A 20308-nucleotide genomic window follows, 5' to 3' on the forward strand; every position below is an offset into this window, starting at 1 on the left:
AGAAAGTTTAAGTCCTTGAAACATCAATCAGAGATACTTAACAAATTGTGTACAACAGATTAAACAGATTCAGACATACATGCCCCTGACCTTGAGCAGGTCACAACCCAACAATACAAGGCCAAGAAAGGAAATGCACAAAGCTAAAAGGAACACCAGGGCAGAACACACTCCACCTGGGGAACCAAGCTTTACAAAGGAGCAGCCACATTTCACAAGCATTCAGGTAGAAAGGGGACTACAGGAGCACAGGAATGACATCACACAGTGCAGAGGAACCATCTGTCTGAGGGAGATGATGATGATGGAAGAGGTAAATTGAGGCAAGGTTCTGAAGGGCCTTAAAAACTAGACTTAGAGCCAGGCATGGTGGTGTACTCCTGTAATCCCAGCACTTGGGAGGCTGAGGTGGGAGGATTGTTTCAAGTTTGAGACCAGCCTGGGCTACAAAGTGAGCCCAAAGCCAGCCTGAATTGTATAGCAAGACCCTGTCTCAAAAAGAAAAAAAAAAAAAACTAAGAAATTGGACTTTATCCTAAAAGTAATACAGGCAATCAACAAGAAACTGTAATGCATTTTAAGTAGTGTTTATTTTGTACAAGATTTGCATATGTGTCAGAAACTGATCAATTAAAAAAAAAAGATCAAGGGACATCACCATTAGCATTCTCCAGTCCTCTCCCCATGCAGCTCCCCAAGTCCCTAGTAGCATCCTCTGGACCCCTGGAAGCGCCTCAGCTAACAGTTCCTACAATGTTTTCATAGATGGGTCCTTGGACATCACTCCCATTTCATATCTGGGAGTACTAAGGTGAGGGAGGCAGAGCAGGTGTCAGAACTAGCACTGGCACACTTGGCTCACACTCTGCCCCTCCAGGGGCCCCTGCGTACCATAGCTGCCTGTGCTTCCTACCTTAACAGCCTGTGGTCCCCACAAAATGGAGTTACTTTGTGAAAGTTTGTGAGTCAAATTTCTCACTGCTAGGACCCAGCACTCTGCCCTCCTGTGCTCTTCCACCATGGAGCTGACACAGCATGAGCCGAGACTGAAGCACCATGTGGAACCACACGCCACTGCCTTTCTGGACATCTGCGCAATTCAGTCTTCCTTAATAATAAAATGGTGACTAGCTTCGAGCAGTGGTTTACTAACCTTTGACAAAGAAAACTTTCCCAAAAAATCCTCGAGTCTTAGAAGGAAGCTCAGTGGCTAACAAGCAAAGTCACAGTGCATCACATGTAGAGTAGGGACCTCCAACCTTACCTGCACCTCAGTAGCACCAGGGAGCTCTGTCAACTCCTGGAGCTCAGTGTTCCCAGGGCTTAGTTTCTGAGCTTAGAATCTACATGTCACTGAGCAAGGCACCAGAACCTTGCGATGTCTGTCACACTGAAACAGAGTCAAGACACTGCCAGTCCATGAGACCATGTTTCAGCCCTAATCCCCAGTGCCACTTCCTCAAGACTCTGGAGCAACAAAGCCTCTTTAGGAGAAGTAATCCTACTGATCTCTGAAATTCCACTATTACAACTCATCCTTTTGAGCACTGCACTTGCCTAGTCCCTCAAAGAGGCATCACACACTTTCAAGTGAGCAAGGTCACTGGATCCACTCCTCCCCATAAGCAGCAGGGGAGCAGTTCATCTCTTCCAGCCTCAGGAACCACGGACTCTCAGCCAACATGTGTTAGCTGCTCCTCTGTGCTGAGAGACACAGAATCCACAGATTCTAGGAGGTGCAAGAAGACTCACTCCTCCCAGAGTGCAGCCACTGAAGGGCAGAAGCAGTCAGCAAGATGCACAAGATTACCCCACTCGGTCCACCTCCATGCTATCTTCAAGCCACTTCAAATAGTGCACATCTCCTTGATCCATGGCAAGACTGAAGACCTCTGGGATTTCAAAGGGATGCACTGACCTTTGGGAAGAAGGTGACCAGGATTAGACTCTACCCAACTGGCCAGCCCCACAGGAGGCCCTCTAGTCAGCCACAACCCACCTGGCCAGCACCACAGCCACTACTCCTGAGGCCAAGTTTTCCAATCGTCAGCAGTTGTGAGTTGGATTATAGTTCTAAGAGGCTCACAGATACAGGTTCAAAGTCTAAGGTGGCCCTTACCAGTTATGTGGCTATGGACAAGTCACTTACTTTCTCTGAAGGCTGCTACAAAAGAAGAGATAAAAAAAACACTGCCTATGTAATGGGATGGATGAAAACTAAGACAAGGTAGACAAAGAACTTGCCTAGTATCTGATCGGCACTCATGCTCATTACAGGTTGGCTACTGTTTCATCACTGTCTCACCCTATCCTTGCCTTCCCCGGGGTCACCGCTGTCTCAGTGCATCCCTGTCTTCCCTGGGGTCACCACAGTCTCATGCATCCCTGTCTTCCCTGGGGTCACCACAGTCTCAGTGCATCCCTGTCTTCCCCGGGGTCACCGCTGTCTCACCCCATCCCTGCCTTCCCTGGGGTCACCACAGTCTCATGCATCCCTGTCTTCCCCAGGGTCACCGCAGTCTCACCCTATCCCTGTCTTCGCTGGGGTGACCACAGTCTCATGCATCCGTCTTCCCCGGGGTCACCGCTGTCTCACCCTATCCCTGCCTTCCCCCGGGGTCACCCCTGTCTCACCCTATCCCTGCCTTCCCTGGGGTCACCACAGTCTCATGCATCCCTGTCTTCCCCGGGGTCACCGCTGTCTCACCCTATCTCTGCCTTCCCTGGGGTCACCACAGTCTCAGTATATCCCTGTCTTCCCCGGGGTCCCACCGCTATCTCACCCTATCCCTGCCTTCCCTGGGGTCACCGCAGTCTCAGTGCATCCCTGTCTTCCCCGAGGTCACCGCTGTCTCAGTGCATCCCTGTCTTCCCTGGGGTCACCACAGTCTCATGCATCCCTGTCTTCCCTGGGGTCACCACAGTCTCATGCATCCCTGTCTTTCCCGGGGTCACCCCTGTCTCACCCTATCCCTGCCTTCCCTGGGGTCACCACAGTCTCAGTGCATCCCTGTCTTCCCCAGGGTCACCATGTCTCGCCCTATCCATCCCTTCCCCAGAGTCATCACTGTGTTCCTCCCAGCCCAAAACAGCTTTCTTGATCCTGTTAGTTGGTCCAAAGCCTCTCTCTTCCTCAAGGTCAGTGCCACCACTGACTTCTTCCAAAGTGTCTTCACTGACTCTCAGGCCACAGTAATCTATCTTCACTGTTTCCTGGGTCTTGTCACTCTCCAGACTAAGGAAACATGAGGATGTGGGCTTCAGGAAAACTGTAACATTACTTTGTCATTCATCTCTTTCCTATGTTGTTTGCTTGATGGTGCATTAGAAATGATGGGTAACATTACTGGTACCTTAGTATGAATCAAGACAGGGCCACTGACTGTACTCACTCACTGTATTCTTTACCAACACACACATGTATTTTTAAACAGTTTACTTAACATCTTTGAAGTGGTAAAGATTACTATTTTTATTAAAGTTCAGCCCTTCACTATGTGTCTTTGTAATATTCTGAGAGGAAATATGGGAAGTACACATAAAGCACTTCTGCTGTATACCTAGGTTCAAAAGTTAGCCAGGTATGGTAACACATGCCTATAATCCCAGCACTTGGGAGGCTGAGGCAGTTCAAGGCCAGCCTAGCCTATAAAGTGAGTTCAAGGCCAGCCTGGACTACGTAGCAAGACCCTCTCAAAAGAAAAAAAATCTGTTACAGACTTGTGTACCTGAGTTATAGGCAAACTAAACAACTGTTTTTGGAACAACATTCTTGCTCTGCCATAATTTGTAAAACTGAGAAATTATGATAACTCCTTTGAGTATTAGGTAGCCATTTTCTTAATTAGGAACAAAGTCCATAAGTCAAATAATGACTGTTTATATCATTTATTTCCATTAATATTTTAAAGTGAAAAATTTAAGAATTTTAGAAAATCTGAGTTTATCAAATGCATAACATTGTCCCAACAGGGTTCTAAAGAGATACAGGTGTCTTAGTAAGCCAGGTCTTAAAAAAAATATGAAATGATTTCATTTTTCTCACTAATTCCTTGTTTTTGGAAAATCTTATTTCTATAAAAATGCATGTTTGGGGCTGGAGGTACAGTTCAGTGGTAGTATACTTGCCTACTGTATATGAGCTCTGAGTTCAATCCCCAACACCACACACACAAAGATAGGAAAAAGGACTTTTTCAGAGCTGGTGGTTCAATTCCAGTTCTCCTGCTGCTCAACTTGGTCCCCAGGACATCCAAGGCTGATCTTGTGTTAAATGAGTGACAAAAGATGCCAGCCTTACCTGATATAGCTGGAGAGAATGGGCACCTTAGAAGTCCTTGTCTTTATTAACTATTAAAAAAAGAAAGAAAAATTCACTGCTGCAGGACTGGAGCCTCAGCTCCATCCCTGCTCATTCATCTGGGTGCGTAAGAGACAGTATTTCTCCCAGGTCACCCGGGCAACTCATTGGCTCCCAGATCAGCCTTGAACATCTCAGGTGAGCAAGAACTTCAGTCATTTGATCTTCACTAACTTTTAATTAGGACCTGGGAAAAAGCGTTTGTCTCATTCATTCCCCTGTTAAGACTTCCTCTGCCCCACCTCACTCACCAACAAAATCTCAGTGGCTTCTTCTATTTCCCCCTTCCAAAAATACCTGAAGAGCAGAACAAAACCAAATTATAATGCTCACAAGATGACCCAGTGAAATGTCAAATTTGGTCCAAGTAGGTGACCCACTGCAGAGGAAACTTTAAAATCTGCCCAAGCCCATATACTGAAGGTTAGAGTTGTCCAACACCACATGGTCATCTAGCCCAACCATTCGTACACATCTAACATTGCCAGAACATTCCTGGAGGCAAAAAGTTCCTCTTTCTTTTTTTTTTTTTTTTTTTTTTTTTTTGGTTACCAGAATCAAACCCAAGACCTTGCATTAGCCAGGCAGGAGCTGCGCCACTGGGCTATATCTCTGGTTCTCCATTCCTTGAAGAAGTCCAAATATAAAAGTTTTTACATAGGATTTTTCTTCCCTCTTTTGTACTCCCTCCTTCCCTCTCTCCCTCCCTCCATTTCCTTTGCTTTTTTCCCTTTCCCTACTCCTTCCCCTTCCTTTCAATGCTGAGGGTTGAATCCAGGGCCTTCCAAATGCTAGACTCTGCTAGTGCTCTGCTACTGAAATACTACTAGAGATGCTTTGCTCTTATAGAATGCCAACATCTGCTACCTAGTTGTTTCCTGCAACTAACTACATGAGAAGACACACCAGTACCAGACACACCAGTCCTCGGGTATTTCCTCACTCTTCCAAGCCAGGTGTCTCTCCCCATGCTCTTTCTACTTATGGCTTCCAAGCCCCTCCCCACCCTCTGGACTGGCACAACTTTGATGCCACTACTGACTCTCAAAGCTAAGTACCCATGAATGGAAAAATTTAAAACCTCAGATGGCTGCAGGGTAGAAGAAAGTCTTATATGGAAAGTTTCAGAAGTTAAAAATAAAGTCACTACATTTCAGAAAAGAGTATAAGAATAACATCATGAGAAAAAGAGAGATTTAGCCCCAGATCTACATCAACTCAGGACAAACCTAAAATTACCTAGGCCAGTGGTGGCAAACCTATGGCATATGGCCATAGCAGGCTATTTGCATCATTGAAAGCTCTAAAAAGTATGCCACCAGGGACCTGGGTTATGGACCCTCCAGTGTCATACAGCTGTGTTAAAAGAATCTATTATGAGCAAGGATGTACACACAAAGGCAATGCTAGGCTGATATTCTACTTCAGTTACCAAACACTGGTACCTTCCACTGAGTCACATGACTAGATCCTGTACAACTTTAAAAGATTCAGAGACCTGGGGGGTGGGAACGCAGCTCAGTGTTAGAGCACTTGGCTAGTATTTTTAAGGCCTTGGGTTTAATCCACAGCACTGCAAAAACAAAGATTCAGAGAACTGGACTCTATCCTCAGACTGAGTAAATCGAAGCTGAAGCTCAAAAATAGGAATTACACCCAAATTTGGGAGCTGCTGCTTTAGATATGTGAGCAATTAGGGAATGACATCACTTTTTTCTTCCTTTCTTTATAAACAGCCTAGTTTTGCTTTTTGTAAGTGAAATAAACTGACTGATCACCCCTGAATATTAATCAGCTGTGAACTATTGATTAACTGCCCTTGAATTATTCTCTGACAATTCCCTGCAGCCAAGACCTAACCCTGACTCCCAATTCCCCTCCTTCAGTCAGCTATGGCAAAACTCACAGTGAAGATGCCTTGGGTAGGATGTTCACAGAGGCAGCAAGCTTCTTCTCCAGTACTGCTCTAGAACAAAGTAAAAGGGAGGTAGTCACTAGACGTCTCAGGGTCTTCAGAGAAGGAAGACTGGACTAGTGCAAATTAATCCTGGAAATTTGAGTCTAAGTAGACCACTGTTTAGGGTCTCTGTGATGCTATGATTTTGGTATGGGCCCCAGAATTCACTGACAGTTACAGCTCAAAGTAGTATGCTAATGGTATTTGTAGGTGGGGCCTTTGGAAAGTACTTAGTGGAGAGGAAATGGGTTGGAGCAGTAGCAGAGTCCTCACTAAGGCAATGCCTGTAAGAATCACAGGGGCTGCCTGTCACTGAGACCCAAGACTGTAGAGCTACTCTCATGTGATACCAACCATAGTGAGCTGAATTTGGTGTGTAGCCAGCAATGCCACGAGGCCTGGTAGCCCAAGGACCTAGAAGTCTTGGGCCCACTATAGCCAGGTAGGAAGACATAGACTCAAGGAAGATTATTCTGGCACCTTCAGAGTTACTACTGTTCATCCTATTGGGTTTTGGGCTTACACGTATAAGCTGCCAGTGACTCCTACTTCTTGCCTGTCTCTCCACGTTGAAGTGGAATGTCTGTCCTTTGCCTGTTACATTATTGTACCTCAGAAGCAGGTGACTTGTCTGATTTCACAGGCTCATGGCTGGAGAAAATTTGGTTCAGGGATATTTTGAGTCTCACCCAAATCTGACTCAGAAGAGACAGTGGACTTTGTACTTCTGAGATGGTACTGGAACCAGTTAAAACTTCAAGGCTATTGGAATGGAAGAATTGTATTCTGCATGTGAGAAAGTGGTGAACATTGGTGGCCACAGGTCGAATGCTAGGGTTTAAGTATGTCCCAGAACTCCCAGAATTCATGTGTTGGAAATCTAATCCTCTAGATCTTGAGGGTGGTCTAAAATGGCATTAATGGCTATGTGTATGTTACTAACACTTGAACCCAGGGCCTTAGCAATGAGCTACATCCTAGTCTATTTATTATTTTTTAATTTTAAGATAGGTTCTTGCTAAATTGCTAATTATTCCCTAGACTGGGTTTGAATTTGCAGTCTTCCTGCATCAGCTTCCCAAAGTGCTGGAGTTACAAGAATGTGCCACCATAACTGGCTGCATTAAGTGGCTTTAGGAAAAACGAGAGACCAAGCAAGATTCTTGCTCTGCATTGCTACATGACATCCTCAGCTATGTTATAATGTAGGAAGAAGGCATCACAAGTTGCCAGCACTGTGTTCTTAGATTCCTCAGTGTCATGATTTGTGTCTAGATAGCCCTCCAAAGCCTCACGCAGTCAGTCAGAAAGCATGCTTTTCAGAGGTGGCTGCAGCTAGGATGTGCTGTGCTGATATCAAAGGTGTGTGATTACTAAATTGGTCCACTGATTGGTTTGGTATAGATTTGGCTAAGATTAAGGATGGGAGTGCTATACCCATGCTAGGGTGGTTAGCCATAAAATATAAGCAATAGAAAGAGGGTTAATGTGCTGTTACCTGCCCACTTGCTGGGGATGATTATTCCTCTATGATACCTCTGTCTCTCACCCTACAGTGGAGCCAGCCAACTATGGACTAAAACCTCTACAAACTGTGAGCTAAATAAACTTTTCCTCCTTTAAGTCTGGGTGTCAGGTATTTTGTCTTAGCAATGAGAAAAGTAACTAAGACACTTAGCCTCCAGAAATATTAATGAACTTTTATTATTAATAAATGACAGCAACCAGAAACAGACTGAGAGATCAACTCATCACCTCCCTTCCTCAAACTAGCACATTCTATAACCCCCACACACAGAACCTCTGAATACAGAGCTAGTGCTAAGTCCTTTCCTGGGTATGAAGTAGGGAAGCAGCTATGGCTAGGCAGTTTTAAGGACATATTCTGGGATACAGAAATCAATTAACACTCAGCTCCATTCCCAGTCCTGCAGTAGGATGACTGTGTGACCCTAGGCAAGTTCTCCCTCTCCTTCTTGAAATAAGTTTTTGAAGATATATTCTGACAGGCATCTTTCCCTTCTCAATCTCTCCTGCAGTACTAGAGAACAATTTTGGTCGGTGGTTTCAAACTTTCTTACTACCAAGAACTACCTGACTATACCACCTCTCCCTTAACTCTTAGATGCACCTTCATGACATGCTGTGCTTTGGATCTGTAGACATCTGTGTGACCCCAGACAGCTGATACAACTCTGTAAAACCAAACAAGATCATACTCGGTGTTTATTTTGGCAAACATACTTTTCATTTTTTAAAAAAAGGTTTCTACCTTAGTCTGGATTTCCCTTTTTGATTTCATTTCATTTTTTCATTTTTCATTTTTTAAAAAAAGGTTTCTACCTTAGTCTGAAGAGCAGAATTACCTCCTCTGCAGACCACTAAAATTTTTTTTCACATATATAGGTTAAAATCCCAGGCCAGATAATCTCTAAAGCACCAATCACTTTCAGTCTCTGTTTCCTGTGCAGAACTCAGATGAACACAATAAGGCGTATCTTAACAGGTATTACAGAGAAAAGAGCACCACTGTCTGAGTCACTTTCCTTGTTACGGGAATAAAGTACTTGATGCCCACAAATAAAAGGAGAGGTTTATTTTGGCTCATAGTTTAAGAAGTTTCAGTTCGTAGTGGCTGGCTCAAACTAGAAATGGCACGATGGAAGAGGCTGCTACAAAGGAAAGCTGCCCGCATCACGGCACCAGGAGGAAGAAAGAGTGGGAAAGAGCCGGGGAAGGAAATACACCCTTCCAGGTCCTCCCCCAGTGACCTGCCTTAACCCGGCCCTACCTCCTAACAGCAAGTCAGCAGTAATTCAGTCACTCCATAATTCAGTCACCTTTCCCTCCAAGCACAGGAGGCTTTCGGGGGTATATTCCAGACCTAAAGCATAACAACAAGTCATCAAGCAAGAAGGAAGTATAGCCAAGCATCTACTTCAAGGCCTCAGGGTCAGGCAGCTCTGGCAAACCTTTCTCAGATCCCAGAAAGATTAAAGAGCCTTGTCTCTGTTCTCTGAAGTGCTCAGGCCCAGCCAAACAAACCTTATCTGAGGCCTGGTAACTGATCCCTCCTTCCTTCAGCTGTTGCCAAGAGAACTGACCTCTTTTTTCTTCCCTTGAGTCCCAGGCTGGAGAGTATTCTATTTAAGGACCCATATTAATGAGACATTATCGCCATCATTATTCTCTTGGAAAATTCCCCAGTGTAAAAAAAGACCTGTGGCACAAACTTTAGGTAACTGCTCGGAGTCTTGCTCAGTCATCCACTAAAACACTATTATGGTTTTTCTCAGGATGACAGGCAGACATGATGAGTTAAGTTATACATCTAGAAAAACTAAGCCCATTGCCTCACAGGCCTTTCCCAATCTCTTTGGGGTGCAAACTTCTCAGTGACTGAACACACCAACTTGTCTGCAGGGAAGAGATGGCAAAACTAAGGGGGATTGTCACACCAAGGCCCCTTGGCCTTAAAAAGGAAAGACGGGGTGCTTGGGCCTACTGACCTCAATTTTAAAGCACACACACAGCCACTCAAAACTAGCAGTGAGCCACACACAGAGGGCTCAGGCTCCAGGAAACAGAAGAGAGAAATGCAGAGCTGTTAGGGCCCCTAGAAACTGCATAGGTCATAGGCCAGTGCCTCACAGACCAGATTCACAGTTTTGCCCTCTGGCAGTTAAAAAATCTTGAATTTGTCACCAATGTTTAATATCAGGATAGTCCATACTAAAAAAAAAAAAAAAATACAGATTATCTAGTTCCTTGCAAAATAATAAATCAACAACAATTAGCCTGGGGGCTGGGGATTTAGCTCAGTGGCATAAGCGCCTGCCTTGCAAGCAGACAGTTGTGAGTTCAATCCCCGGTACCGATAAAAACGAAAAAGACAAAAAAAAAAAAAAAAAAAAATTAGCCTGTAATCTCACTAGGCCCCATTTTAGCTAAGCTAGTGCTAAGCAGCAGCTACTCCCTCTAGCAGGAATCGTGCATCTCAGGTTAACACAGTTCCCACTGCTCCTTTCTCCTAACACTCAGGAGTTGGAGGGTTAGCATCTACCCTCATCCTCCACTGTCACACCCCAGCCCACTTTACTAAGTTACAGGCATTTGTTTCTGTGACCCTGGATTACTCTGTCTACCATCAACTTCAAGAACGCTAAATTGTAAAGTAAAAAGAAAGGAAGGAAAAGCCACTAGCTCCACTAGTCTTCTTCAAACCTACATCTAAACAGCCAAGCATAGCAGCACATACTTGTAGACCTAGTATTCAATAGGCTGAGGCACGAGGAGGATCACTTCGAGTTTGAGGCCAGCCTGAATTACACAGTGAGACCTTGTCCCAAACAAACAAATACCCTAAAAAAGGTACAACTATTCACAGAAGGGAAATCCAGATACAACCAACACTTATTGAGCATTAACTACATTCCATTTGCTGGGGTACACACTATATAGAAGGGGAGACAACGGGAGGCAAGGAAAAAGGGGAGGGAGGTCAAAGCAAAGCAAAGTAACTTGCCCAAAGGTCCCTTAAGGTCCATATATAATCAGTGGTTCAGTCAGTATCAGCCTAATCCCAAATTCAGTGCTCTGTCCCACATAACCACATCTGATTCCAGAAACTTCCCAATACTTAAAATAGCTTCTTGCTCATAAACAGCACATGTGGAATGACTCCATGAAGCAAGAGAATACCTCAGTGAAGAGAATTAGGCCAACAATTGGGTGAACTAAATTGTCAACCTGTAAGGTTCCACTATTCTCTTACTTAATGCCTTCAACAAGCCATACATCTCTGTAGGTCTTACATCCCTCCCTTTTATGCCCCATGGACTGGTCAGCATTTTCAGGCCTGGCAGCAGGGTCAGCTGATGAATCATCCAGCTGAGTTCTTCCTGTGCCCCCAAACAGCCTGGAGTCCACCTTTGGAAAGACAAGGTCATCAGATGCAAGGGGCCCCAAAGTGTCTTTCTGGTGCATCCTGATGGCTCCCCAGACATATGGAGCAGCACTGGTGCCCATGCACTGTACCTGGCAATGTCTCTGGCAATTTGCTCGTTGGGACAGTTGACGAAGACAACAGAGTGAGTACCAGAGACATAGCTGCCCATGATGGCTGAGTGGAGCTGTAGGCTCAGGGTCCTGAACATGGGGTATGTCAGAAAAGCAGCTGGCACGATCTACGCGGTAGAAAAGAAAAGCACAGGTCACCAACTCCCAGCTCAAGCAGACTGGGACCAAGGCTGAGATATCTTTTCATCCCCTCACCCGATCCACAATGCAATCCCTGAGACCTGCACTGAGTTTTAGTGCTTATGCAAAGTTTTCATGCCTAGATATTTTCCTTCACAATTTTTAGATGAGAAAAAAATGGAGGCTCACAAATATTTTTTAAGAATGCTTAAAATCTCTTTTGGTTGGATCCTTCTCTAGTTTTGGTATTAAGATAATACTTGCTTCCAGGAATGATTTTGGAAGTAGTACTTCCCTTTCAATTTCACTAGAGTTTCAACATTAGTGGCATAAGTTCTTCTCTAAATGTCTTACAGAATTCAACAGTCTGGGTTATTCTTTGTTGATAAGTTTTTAATTACATTTTCAATTTCACTATTGATACCAGGTTATTTAGAATTTTCGTATCTTCTTGATTCAGTTTTGGCAATTCGTATGTGTCTAGGAATCTATCCATTTTTAAGAGCTAAATCTTGGAAACAACTCAAATGCCCATCAATTGAGGCATGGATAAAAAAGATGTCTTTTATTATAATGGAGTACTACTCAGGCATAATGAAAGATAAACTTGACACATTTATAGGTAAATGGATACAACTTGAGACCATACCCATAGTGAAATAAATCAAACTCACATATATAAACACTGTATTATATCCCTAGTGTGAGCAACTGAAAGAGTAAATAGGAACCAAATTGTACAATAGTATTTGTGAAGTGGGAAGAAATTGTTTAAAAAGAAATAGGAACTAGGGTGGGGGAAAGGGGAAAGGGAGGGGAAAAGAAAAAAAATACAAAGCAGTTATGCTACTAGTTTCTCCTAGTTCACTGAAAAGGACGGCTTGTGCTAATATTCTTTGGAGAATTTTTTATGCTCATATCTTGTACTTTGAGTAACTACTTTGAAGATAACAGTACATAATGTATTAACTATTGTTATTTTTCTAGTATCTGTTATAACATTTTTTATTTTCCTTAAAATAAAGAATAAAATAAAATGCTTAAAATCATAGAGCTTTAATCAGTGAAACCAGAATTTGAACTCAAATCTGGATGACTTCATATTGATTTTTATTGTACAAAACTGCAGGCAATACTAACTGGAATCTACTAACCTGATGTCATCCTGTGGAGATTATAATGAACAATAAACTCTTCCATCTATTAATGTTTGGAAGAGTAATTTCATGTGCATTCATCTGTATCTGCCAGCTGCTATGCAGAGTCTAATGTAAAACATAGGTATGCAAACAGAGCAATTCTAAAATAATATAACCTGTGTCCATATGAGGAAGAGCTAGGACATCCAACAGGAAGGCTCTAGAAGAGAACAGAAAAAGACCTTCGAAGAGAAGGTATGACATAGAACAGAAACAAAGGGATCTCAGCTGAGTTGGATCTGAAACAGTAAGAATCTAACCAGGTACAGCAGCGTACAGCTATAATCCCAGCACTCAGGAGGCTGACGCAGGAGAATTACTAGTTTAAAGCAAGTCTGGCTACACAGCAAGACCCTAGTTGTAAAAAAAATTTTTTAAAAAGCAGATTATAAGAGGAAAGGGGCCATTCTAAGCAAATTACTACATGTGCAAGTGAGCAGGTACTAAGGACAAATCAAATATCCAATCTGTGTGGGCTTTAGTGAGTACCAAGAGATCAAGAACTAACAAGGCTGGCTAGAATTAAACAGAAATGGAGCAAACCAAGGAATTTGGGATTTATACTCAGGTGACAGGATGCTTTTAGAAGTTTCTAAGTAGGGCAGCAATGATATAGTCAAGCCAAGTAGAGTTACAAAAAAAGGTCATGAATGGGGAAAGACCAGAAGGCAGCTTACTTAGGTACTTTGCTGACCCTGGAAAAAGATATTAAGATCCTGATGCAAGGTGGAAGAACCCATGTGAGACGAAAAAACATTTCTTTAAATGACAAATAAAATAAGAAATGAAATAGACTAGAGACTCTCATTCTAACGTTCTCTACTGAGGGGAAATAACAGAGATAGAGGCAATCTGAAAGCAGGCAGGCCATGACTCAGCCACTAGGAACAAGGTCTGTTTCTCTGGCCTGACAGCCCAGGGCTCAGGCTTCACTCAAATAGACCTCTGTCCTCCCCTCGCTGTACATTTATTGCCTGGGCCCTGGCTCCTACTTCTTGGCAGGCTCTGAGTAGCATGTTTATGCTTCAGTTTGACTACGGCAGTTACAAAAGGTTTCCATTTTCTTCCTGCCACCTCCAGCACTGCTTCCAAGTCAACACTCTACACCAGTGACCATGCAAGAAGAAAGAAAACTTAGTGGTTGTTCTTAGTGATAACTTGATTATAGGAAAAAAATAATAAAGGACAGGATTTAAATCCTGGTGCCAGTACTGCCTGTAGCCTCTTGACAAGTTACTTCCTCTTCCTTTATAAATCTCATTAAGAAATTAAAGATTATGACACTCTAACTCAGAGTTGTCAGGCTTTCAAACAAGACAGGAAAAGCAATTTGTAATCACTACATCAGTCAAGGAAGTGACTTATCTTTGTTCACCATGCCCCAAGAAAGTTCCTGGCACACAGCAGGTTCTCAATACTTGTAGACTAGAACACACAAGAAATGCAGTTCCCATAACTAAATATCCTCGTGATATAAGGGCTACTTCGGGGAGGGAACAGTCAGCCTCTGTCAGTAGTACTTATAGACCTAGATATCCGAGAACACTGTAAGGTGGATGTAATTTCCTAACCAACTCCAAGGAGGCTTGGAGTCTGCCAGCGCTTACCACAGGATGGTTGGTCCAGGCAGAACAAAAATGCAAGGTGGCTGAGAGAGGGAAGCAACATGTAAGCCTGTTCTTAAAAGTCACTCTTAAAGAAGATTTGAGGTGATTCAGCCAACAGGTATAAGGGGGCCACAGATCTAATCGGGTTAAATACAAACCCACCTAGAACATACTCGAAGTCTTAGTTGAGCACATAGCCAAAACACTAAGAGGAAAAGAGGCCTTTGGGTACAACCAAAGCCAACCCTTAATTCAGCAGAGCAGGTAACCAAAGCAAAACATATGGAAACCCAGTGACAGAACCAAGTCTTGCCTCCAAGACTCCTGCCTTCCATTTGAGGTTCAATGTATCGCAGTAGTTAAGGCTAAGAACAGACACAGTGGGACCTTTCTAGCTTGACCTAATCCAGTGCTTCTCAATTAGGGTGATTTTGTCCCCCCAAGGAACACTGAGCAGTGTCTGAAGACAATGTAACTGTCCTTATTCCTATATTCCTGAGCAACCCAGGTACAGAGTATATACTTGGGAAATGGCCATGAACCACATAAACAAAGTATCATAAGCATAAAAGGTTAATTTGGACCCAATAGTGGAATGCATTTTAGAAAGTCATATTACATGAACACAAAATCTATGGAAAATACATTAGGAAACATCTACTATAATGAGAAAAAATTTATCATTACTTTTTAAAAGTATGTATAAGGCTTCATATTTATGTTCTTTATACTTTTTATTTATGTGTTTTACTATACATTTTTTATAATTATGCATTCTTACACATTTTACGTATTCTTCAGTTATTTTCTTTTTTTGGTGGGGGGGATACCGTAGATTGAACTCAAGGCCTCCGCATTGAGATATACCCCAGCTTTGGAGACAATGTCTTGCTAAGTCACTAAGTTGCCCAGGCTGGGTTTAAACACGTATCCTCCTGCCTCAGCCTCCCAGTGTTGGTATTAGAGGTTTGTGTCACTACATCCACCTACTCTGTTTTTTCCTATTTCATCAGGCCTTTTTCCTTTTTGGGTCTTACGAGTATATACATAACTTTTAAAGAGGTTATGGTTGACTTTTAGTCTGTAACTGGGCAGAAGGGGCCTCAGAAACTACCTAATCCAGTAGCTTTAAGCCAGTAATTTCCCTAGTTTTAAGGAATTTGTAAATATTCTAAAATCAAATGCAACATTTCCCCAGGGTACGAATTGAAAACTTTCAAAAAAAAAAAAAAAAAAAAAAAAAGAAAGAAAGAAAGAAAAAGAAAAAAAGAGATTTATAATCCCCAAAAGTTAAAGAGTCACTGATCCGTACCACTTTTCATAGAGGAGGAAATAATGGCCAGAGAAAAGCGATCACTCCAAACGTGAGCAGCAGAGCTGTGCCAGAGCCTGAACTTGTGACTCTCTCCTACAGCTCTCTCCCCTTGAATCCCTCACCATTGGAGTTACTGTAGTCTCACTTTCAAGATAAACATGTTAAGATATTTCAAAGAAGAGAACACGTAGCTTCCAGAAAATTACAAAGAAATTAGATGGTAACTGCAAGACGATCTATGGCTTAGGTGGGACTTCCGCGGCAAACACCCCTTCCCCTCCCCCACTCTAAGAATGACCGCCCAGTCACCTGTCCCACAAGGTGGAGTAAAGTTATTCTGGTAACCTTGAGAACCACCCCACAATCTCCACACCAGCAGTGCTCCAAAGATCTTCTTACAGTTCACCTCCTACCTGCCTGCCCCCTGCTCAGAATCCCATGAGCTGTTATGAGAAACGTCTTCTTCCCTCCAATCCTTTTCCCTCAACCCTCAGATTTAAGGTTAAGGGGTTTGCAGCACTACTGATTGGGGTACTCACCAAGAGGCATATAAGGACAGAGGGCCGAGCGTGGCCTGGCAGAGGGCACCGTGATCCCAGCATGTTCATAGTGCTGCAGGTAGTTTGGCTCAAGGCACAGGCAGTGAACTACAGTCCGGATGGAGGGCGGGTACATAGGTCCTTAACTGCCCTCTCCCCGCACCCCACGCCTTCCGCCTGCAAACTGCTGCGCCCTGCCCCTCTCCTTTAGGGCGGGTAGATACGGCAGCCAGCCGCAAACACCCATCCTTTGAACCGCAGAAGAAACTCTCTCTCTCTCCTCTCCTCTCTGTCTCTGTCTCTCTCTCCCTAAACATTAGGGGGGAAAAAAAAAAAAAGGAGAAGAAGAAAAATCCCCAGAGATGTACAGATAAAGACAAACTTTTCTTAAAGTACCAAACCTTCGGGAACCACAGCACACAAAGAGGAACACATCCCACTGTTCTCTAAAGGGGCCTACCAACAAGCCATGCGAAGTACACTGATAGCCGCTGCCTCTCTGTTCCTCCCTTGGCTTAGAATACTGTCGCTTCCTACTCCTCTTTCCAGACCAGCTACTCTGGGTAGCCTTGCTTAGAGGTAACTCAGTCCTCTTCTTAAGGCACATTCCACACACTGAGTTTGAAGGCATTTAATACATATTACACAAAGCTGCAAACAAATAAGAAAACTACAAGCCAAGAGCTAGCTGTTGTCCTCTGAGAATACAGTGTCCACTTTTGCCAAGGTTCCCACATTTTTAATCTAGCTTTTTAAAGTAGACTATCCTAATTTCAAAAGGGCAACAACTCTGCTGGGCACAGTGACATATACCAGCAATTCCAGCACTTGGGAGGTGGAGGCAGAAAGATCAATAGTTTCTGGTCAGCCTGGGCAACTTAGCAAGACCTCAAAAAAATAAAAATACAAAAAATGATGACAACTCTGGTCAGAGGGAAAGAGATTTAGTGGACAGGGATACAGGTCAATTAGGTCAAGAGAACTGTTTTATCTTCATCTGGTTGTAGTCACACACGTGTTAAAAAGTTCAATGAACTGTACATTTAAACAGGTAACTTTTACTTATGTAAATACCTTGAAAAAATAGAAAATGCTGGAAACCAATTAAAAATTTTTTCAAACTGGAGAAGTAAAACAACTGGTGGATTTTAATCAAATCTGTCTTGCAAATTGTCAGTTCACAACCTCCTTTACTGTAACTACCTGTTTAACTATTTCGCTCTTTTATGCTGAATTCTTGAAGGCTTTATGCACTTTGTGGCAAAGTATATGACAAAGAAGTTAATCAGTGGAAGTCCTAATCCTATTGTTTACATTATTGGTGTGCAGCCTCAAGCATACTCATTAAACTGTGAGTGTTGGAATTTTTTTGGTAAAAACAAAAAAGGATTAATATTTCCTTACTAGGTATGAAATCAAGATTAAGAGATTAATGTTGAGAGTTTTATAACATGTAAAGCAATACCATTTCAAAAGCAAGTAGAATCAACTATCAATCTTTGTATGACTGAAAATTTTATGTATAAAATGTATTAGAAAAAAGGAAGCTTAGTGGACCTAATAAAACCTTTATATTTCAAGTCCACTAAAATAAACCAGAACCATGATCTTTATATCCACTACATTAATAAGTACTATGTAATGACTATTTATCTCAAATACTCAGATGGTTTCCTGATGATGTTTAGTGCAGGAATCTGTGAAGTTCACTCTCAGTGTATGTTGAATGAAGAAATACTACAAAATGGTTGGCAGCTGATGATAAGAATGGAAGTGATGAGGGTGATACCGAGGTAACCAGAGAAGGATGCTAAAGAGGAACTGTTGTTTGGAAGATGCAACCTCTGGATCCTTTTCATCCTTCATCTCAGACCCCTCATTCTCTTTGGATTCCATTCTAAAGCTACACTCCAGAAGTCCAGTTCTTATGGTCTAGCAGTTTCTTCAGATATCCGAGTTTTAGTACAGCTGCCTGAGTATCCAGGATCTCCTGGAGATTTTTATTTTTCCACCTTTCCTCCTTCTCTGCCTTATGGGATTCTGATTCAGCCTTAGACTGAGCAATATCCCAACTTCCCTTCAGACTCACACTGTAGCCATCTTCCTCACCCACTTAATCATCTTCCTTCTTTTATTAACTCCTTTATTTTGAAGGCTCTTTTACAGGTATGCAGAAATTTACTAAAATCTTTCTGAAAAGACAAACTTTATTTCAGGAAAGGATCCATAACAACTACAGCACCAATGAGGTCTGAAACACAAAACTGCATTCAGTTACCTTAGACTTTTCTTTCATCTTTGGTGGTGAGGATTGGTCCTCTTTATTGTCTATGAATATACTCTCAGTTATTGCCAATGATTCAAACTTCAGTAGCTCATTAATTTTATTTTCCTTGATGTCAATGAATTTATAACACTTCCATTTTGCAGACTAGGATTTTTTTTTCCAACTTCAACTCTAAGAAAACATGCAGACTCACTCCCAGTATTCTCGTTTCCACCAACCTTTATCAATAATGGCTGGTTTTATATTACCCATCTCTTTTATTACTACTCAAGCATCAGCAACATTACAGTATCATCAGCTGTGTTTTAAATAGGGTGTTATCAAAGTGGTCAAATACATGCTTGATATAATACCTTGTGAGCCCTTTAATTATATCCAGTGATTCAAGAGAAAGCCAGTGTCTTCATAAAGAAGAAACACAATAGCAACATGAGAATGAGCAAAGAACACTGGGCTTAACAGTGACTGTGAAACTTTTAGAGCTTTCAGTGATGACAAACAGCCCAGGGTGGTAAATCTACCATCAGTTCATGACCAGGACTTCTATCCACAATTGGCAATGCTTTGAATCCAGAATTTCTTTTACTACTAAATTAACTTTGAGCTTCATGGTCAAACAATTAACAAACTAATCCAAGCTGGATAAGGTGATGCATTAGTAATCCCAATTATGAGGCTTTCTAGTTACAATTAGTAGGAGCCTCGCTAGTTGAGGATCAGATGGGGCAACAGGACCATCTCAAAAATTTAAAAGGTGAGGGGGTAATTCGGGATGTAGCTAAGCAATAATCATCTGCCTAACATGTATGAGGGCCTGGGTTGATCTCCAGTATCAAACATACAAATAAAATACACTATAAATCTAAGAGAGGGCAATGGTTATGAGTACTCTTGTGCTGTGATCACCAGAATACAAGTTATCTTTTTCTAAGACAAGTGGAACTAATGTCTTTGTGAAACTGCAATGGTTTTTTATTTCGTTAACTGGGGCACTGGCGAAAGAGACAGACAGAAACAAGAAATTCTGTCATTAGTTTCCACTAGGACTTTTGCATATTTCCTTAAAATAAGCATGCATTTCCAAAACAGGCTCATTGCCGTGGCACTGAGAACTATTTAGGAACACAGCGCCTATCTTTGACCAGTCTTTCTGATTGCTTGTGATATATATTCTGATTGCTTGCCAAGTCAACATAAAACGGTTTTTCCTGCCCCTGTTAACCTTTTATACTGCAAACCGCGATTTTTAAACTTCTCATGCAATCCCTTGCTTGCATGAAAGTTATCTAGCCAGCCCTGACCACTGGTTTCCACTAGACGCCAACAACTGTGGTTAACCTGTAGAAAATGACCTGAGTCAGAGGCCGCCCCGATAGTCTGCTCTTCCTCTGAAAGTCAACGCACTTTCTATCTTCTTGATGTTTTCATCACAGGAATGTCCAGCATCCTCGAGCAGATGAGTGAACATTCTCCACGCTGCCCAGTGGCCCTCTGGTTTGTTTTTTTAAATCAAGCGTACGGTTGAGTCATCGATGCCAAAGAGGCGCCCCAGCACCGTACTACTCACGCCTTCATCCTGCTTCCCTAGCTCAGTCCTGTTGGGCTCAGGAATGCCGCTCTCCCTACCACGGAGAGTCCGGCTAACGGGCCGGCGGGCCTTCCGAAAGGCTGTATGGCTGCCGATGCGTTCTCATCCTTTCCGTTCCGACTGTCGAACATCTGGTGAAGGTTCATTCTCTGTGTCCTTTACCAAGCCGGAAAATCGGCTGTGTAACCAACTGCACATTGTCCCAAATATAGCCAAACACAGGCGCCAACCACTGGTGACTTTTGACCCTTTACAAC

The 20308-nt window shown here is 42.8% G+C and overlaps 1 protein-coding gene across 9 annotated transcripts; it reads right to left on the reverse strand.

Moving 5' to 3' along the window:
• Nucleotides 1–571: 571 nt before the first annotated feature.
• Nucleotides 572–20291, reverse strand: LOC100733564 (protein CutA homolog). 9 transcript variants are annotated; one of them, XR_001199110.3, is made up of 7 exons: nt 16177–19847; nt 11355–11503; nt 6267–6326; nt 4612–4657; nt 4301–4350; nt 2000–2164; nt 572–1918 (listed from the first exon to the last, which is right to left on the reverse strand). XR_001199110.3 is itself a non-coding variant. In XM_013142850.3 (6 exons), exons 2-6 carry the CDS (start codon nt 11471–11473, stop codon nt 1807–1809), a joined length of 387 nt encoding a protein of 128 aa, XP_012998304.1. In that variant the 5' UTR covers nt 11474–11503; nt 19868–20291; the 3' UTR covers nt 572–1806. The 9 variants fall into 9 exon arrangements, 8 of the variants coding, with proteins under 8 accessions (XP_012998304.1, XP_012998303.1, XP_012998305.1 ...); XM_013142850.3 differs by lacking the exons at nt 2000–2164; nt 16177–19847 and adding an exon at nt 19868–20291; XM_013142849.3 differs by lacking the exon at nt 2000–2164 and having other exon boundaries at nt 19816–20291.
• Between the last annotated feature and the right edge of the window lie 17 nt (nt 20292–20308).

Source organism: Cavia porcellus, unplaced genomic scaffold (assembly GCF_034190915.1).
Source record: "Cavia porcellus strain 051 isolate PalLab524CR breed Dunkin Hartley unplaced genomic scaffold, mCavPor4.1 scaffold_1, whole genome shotgun sequence".
NCBI lineage: Eukaryota > Metazoa > Chordata > Mammalia > Rodentia > Caviidae > Cavia > Cavia porcellus.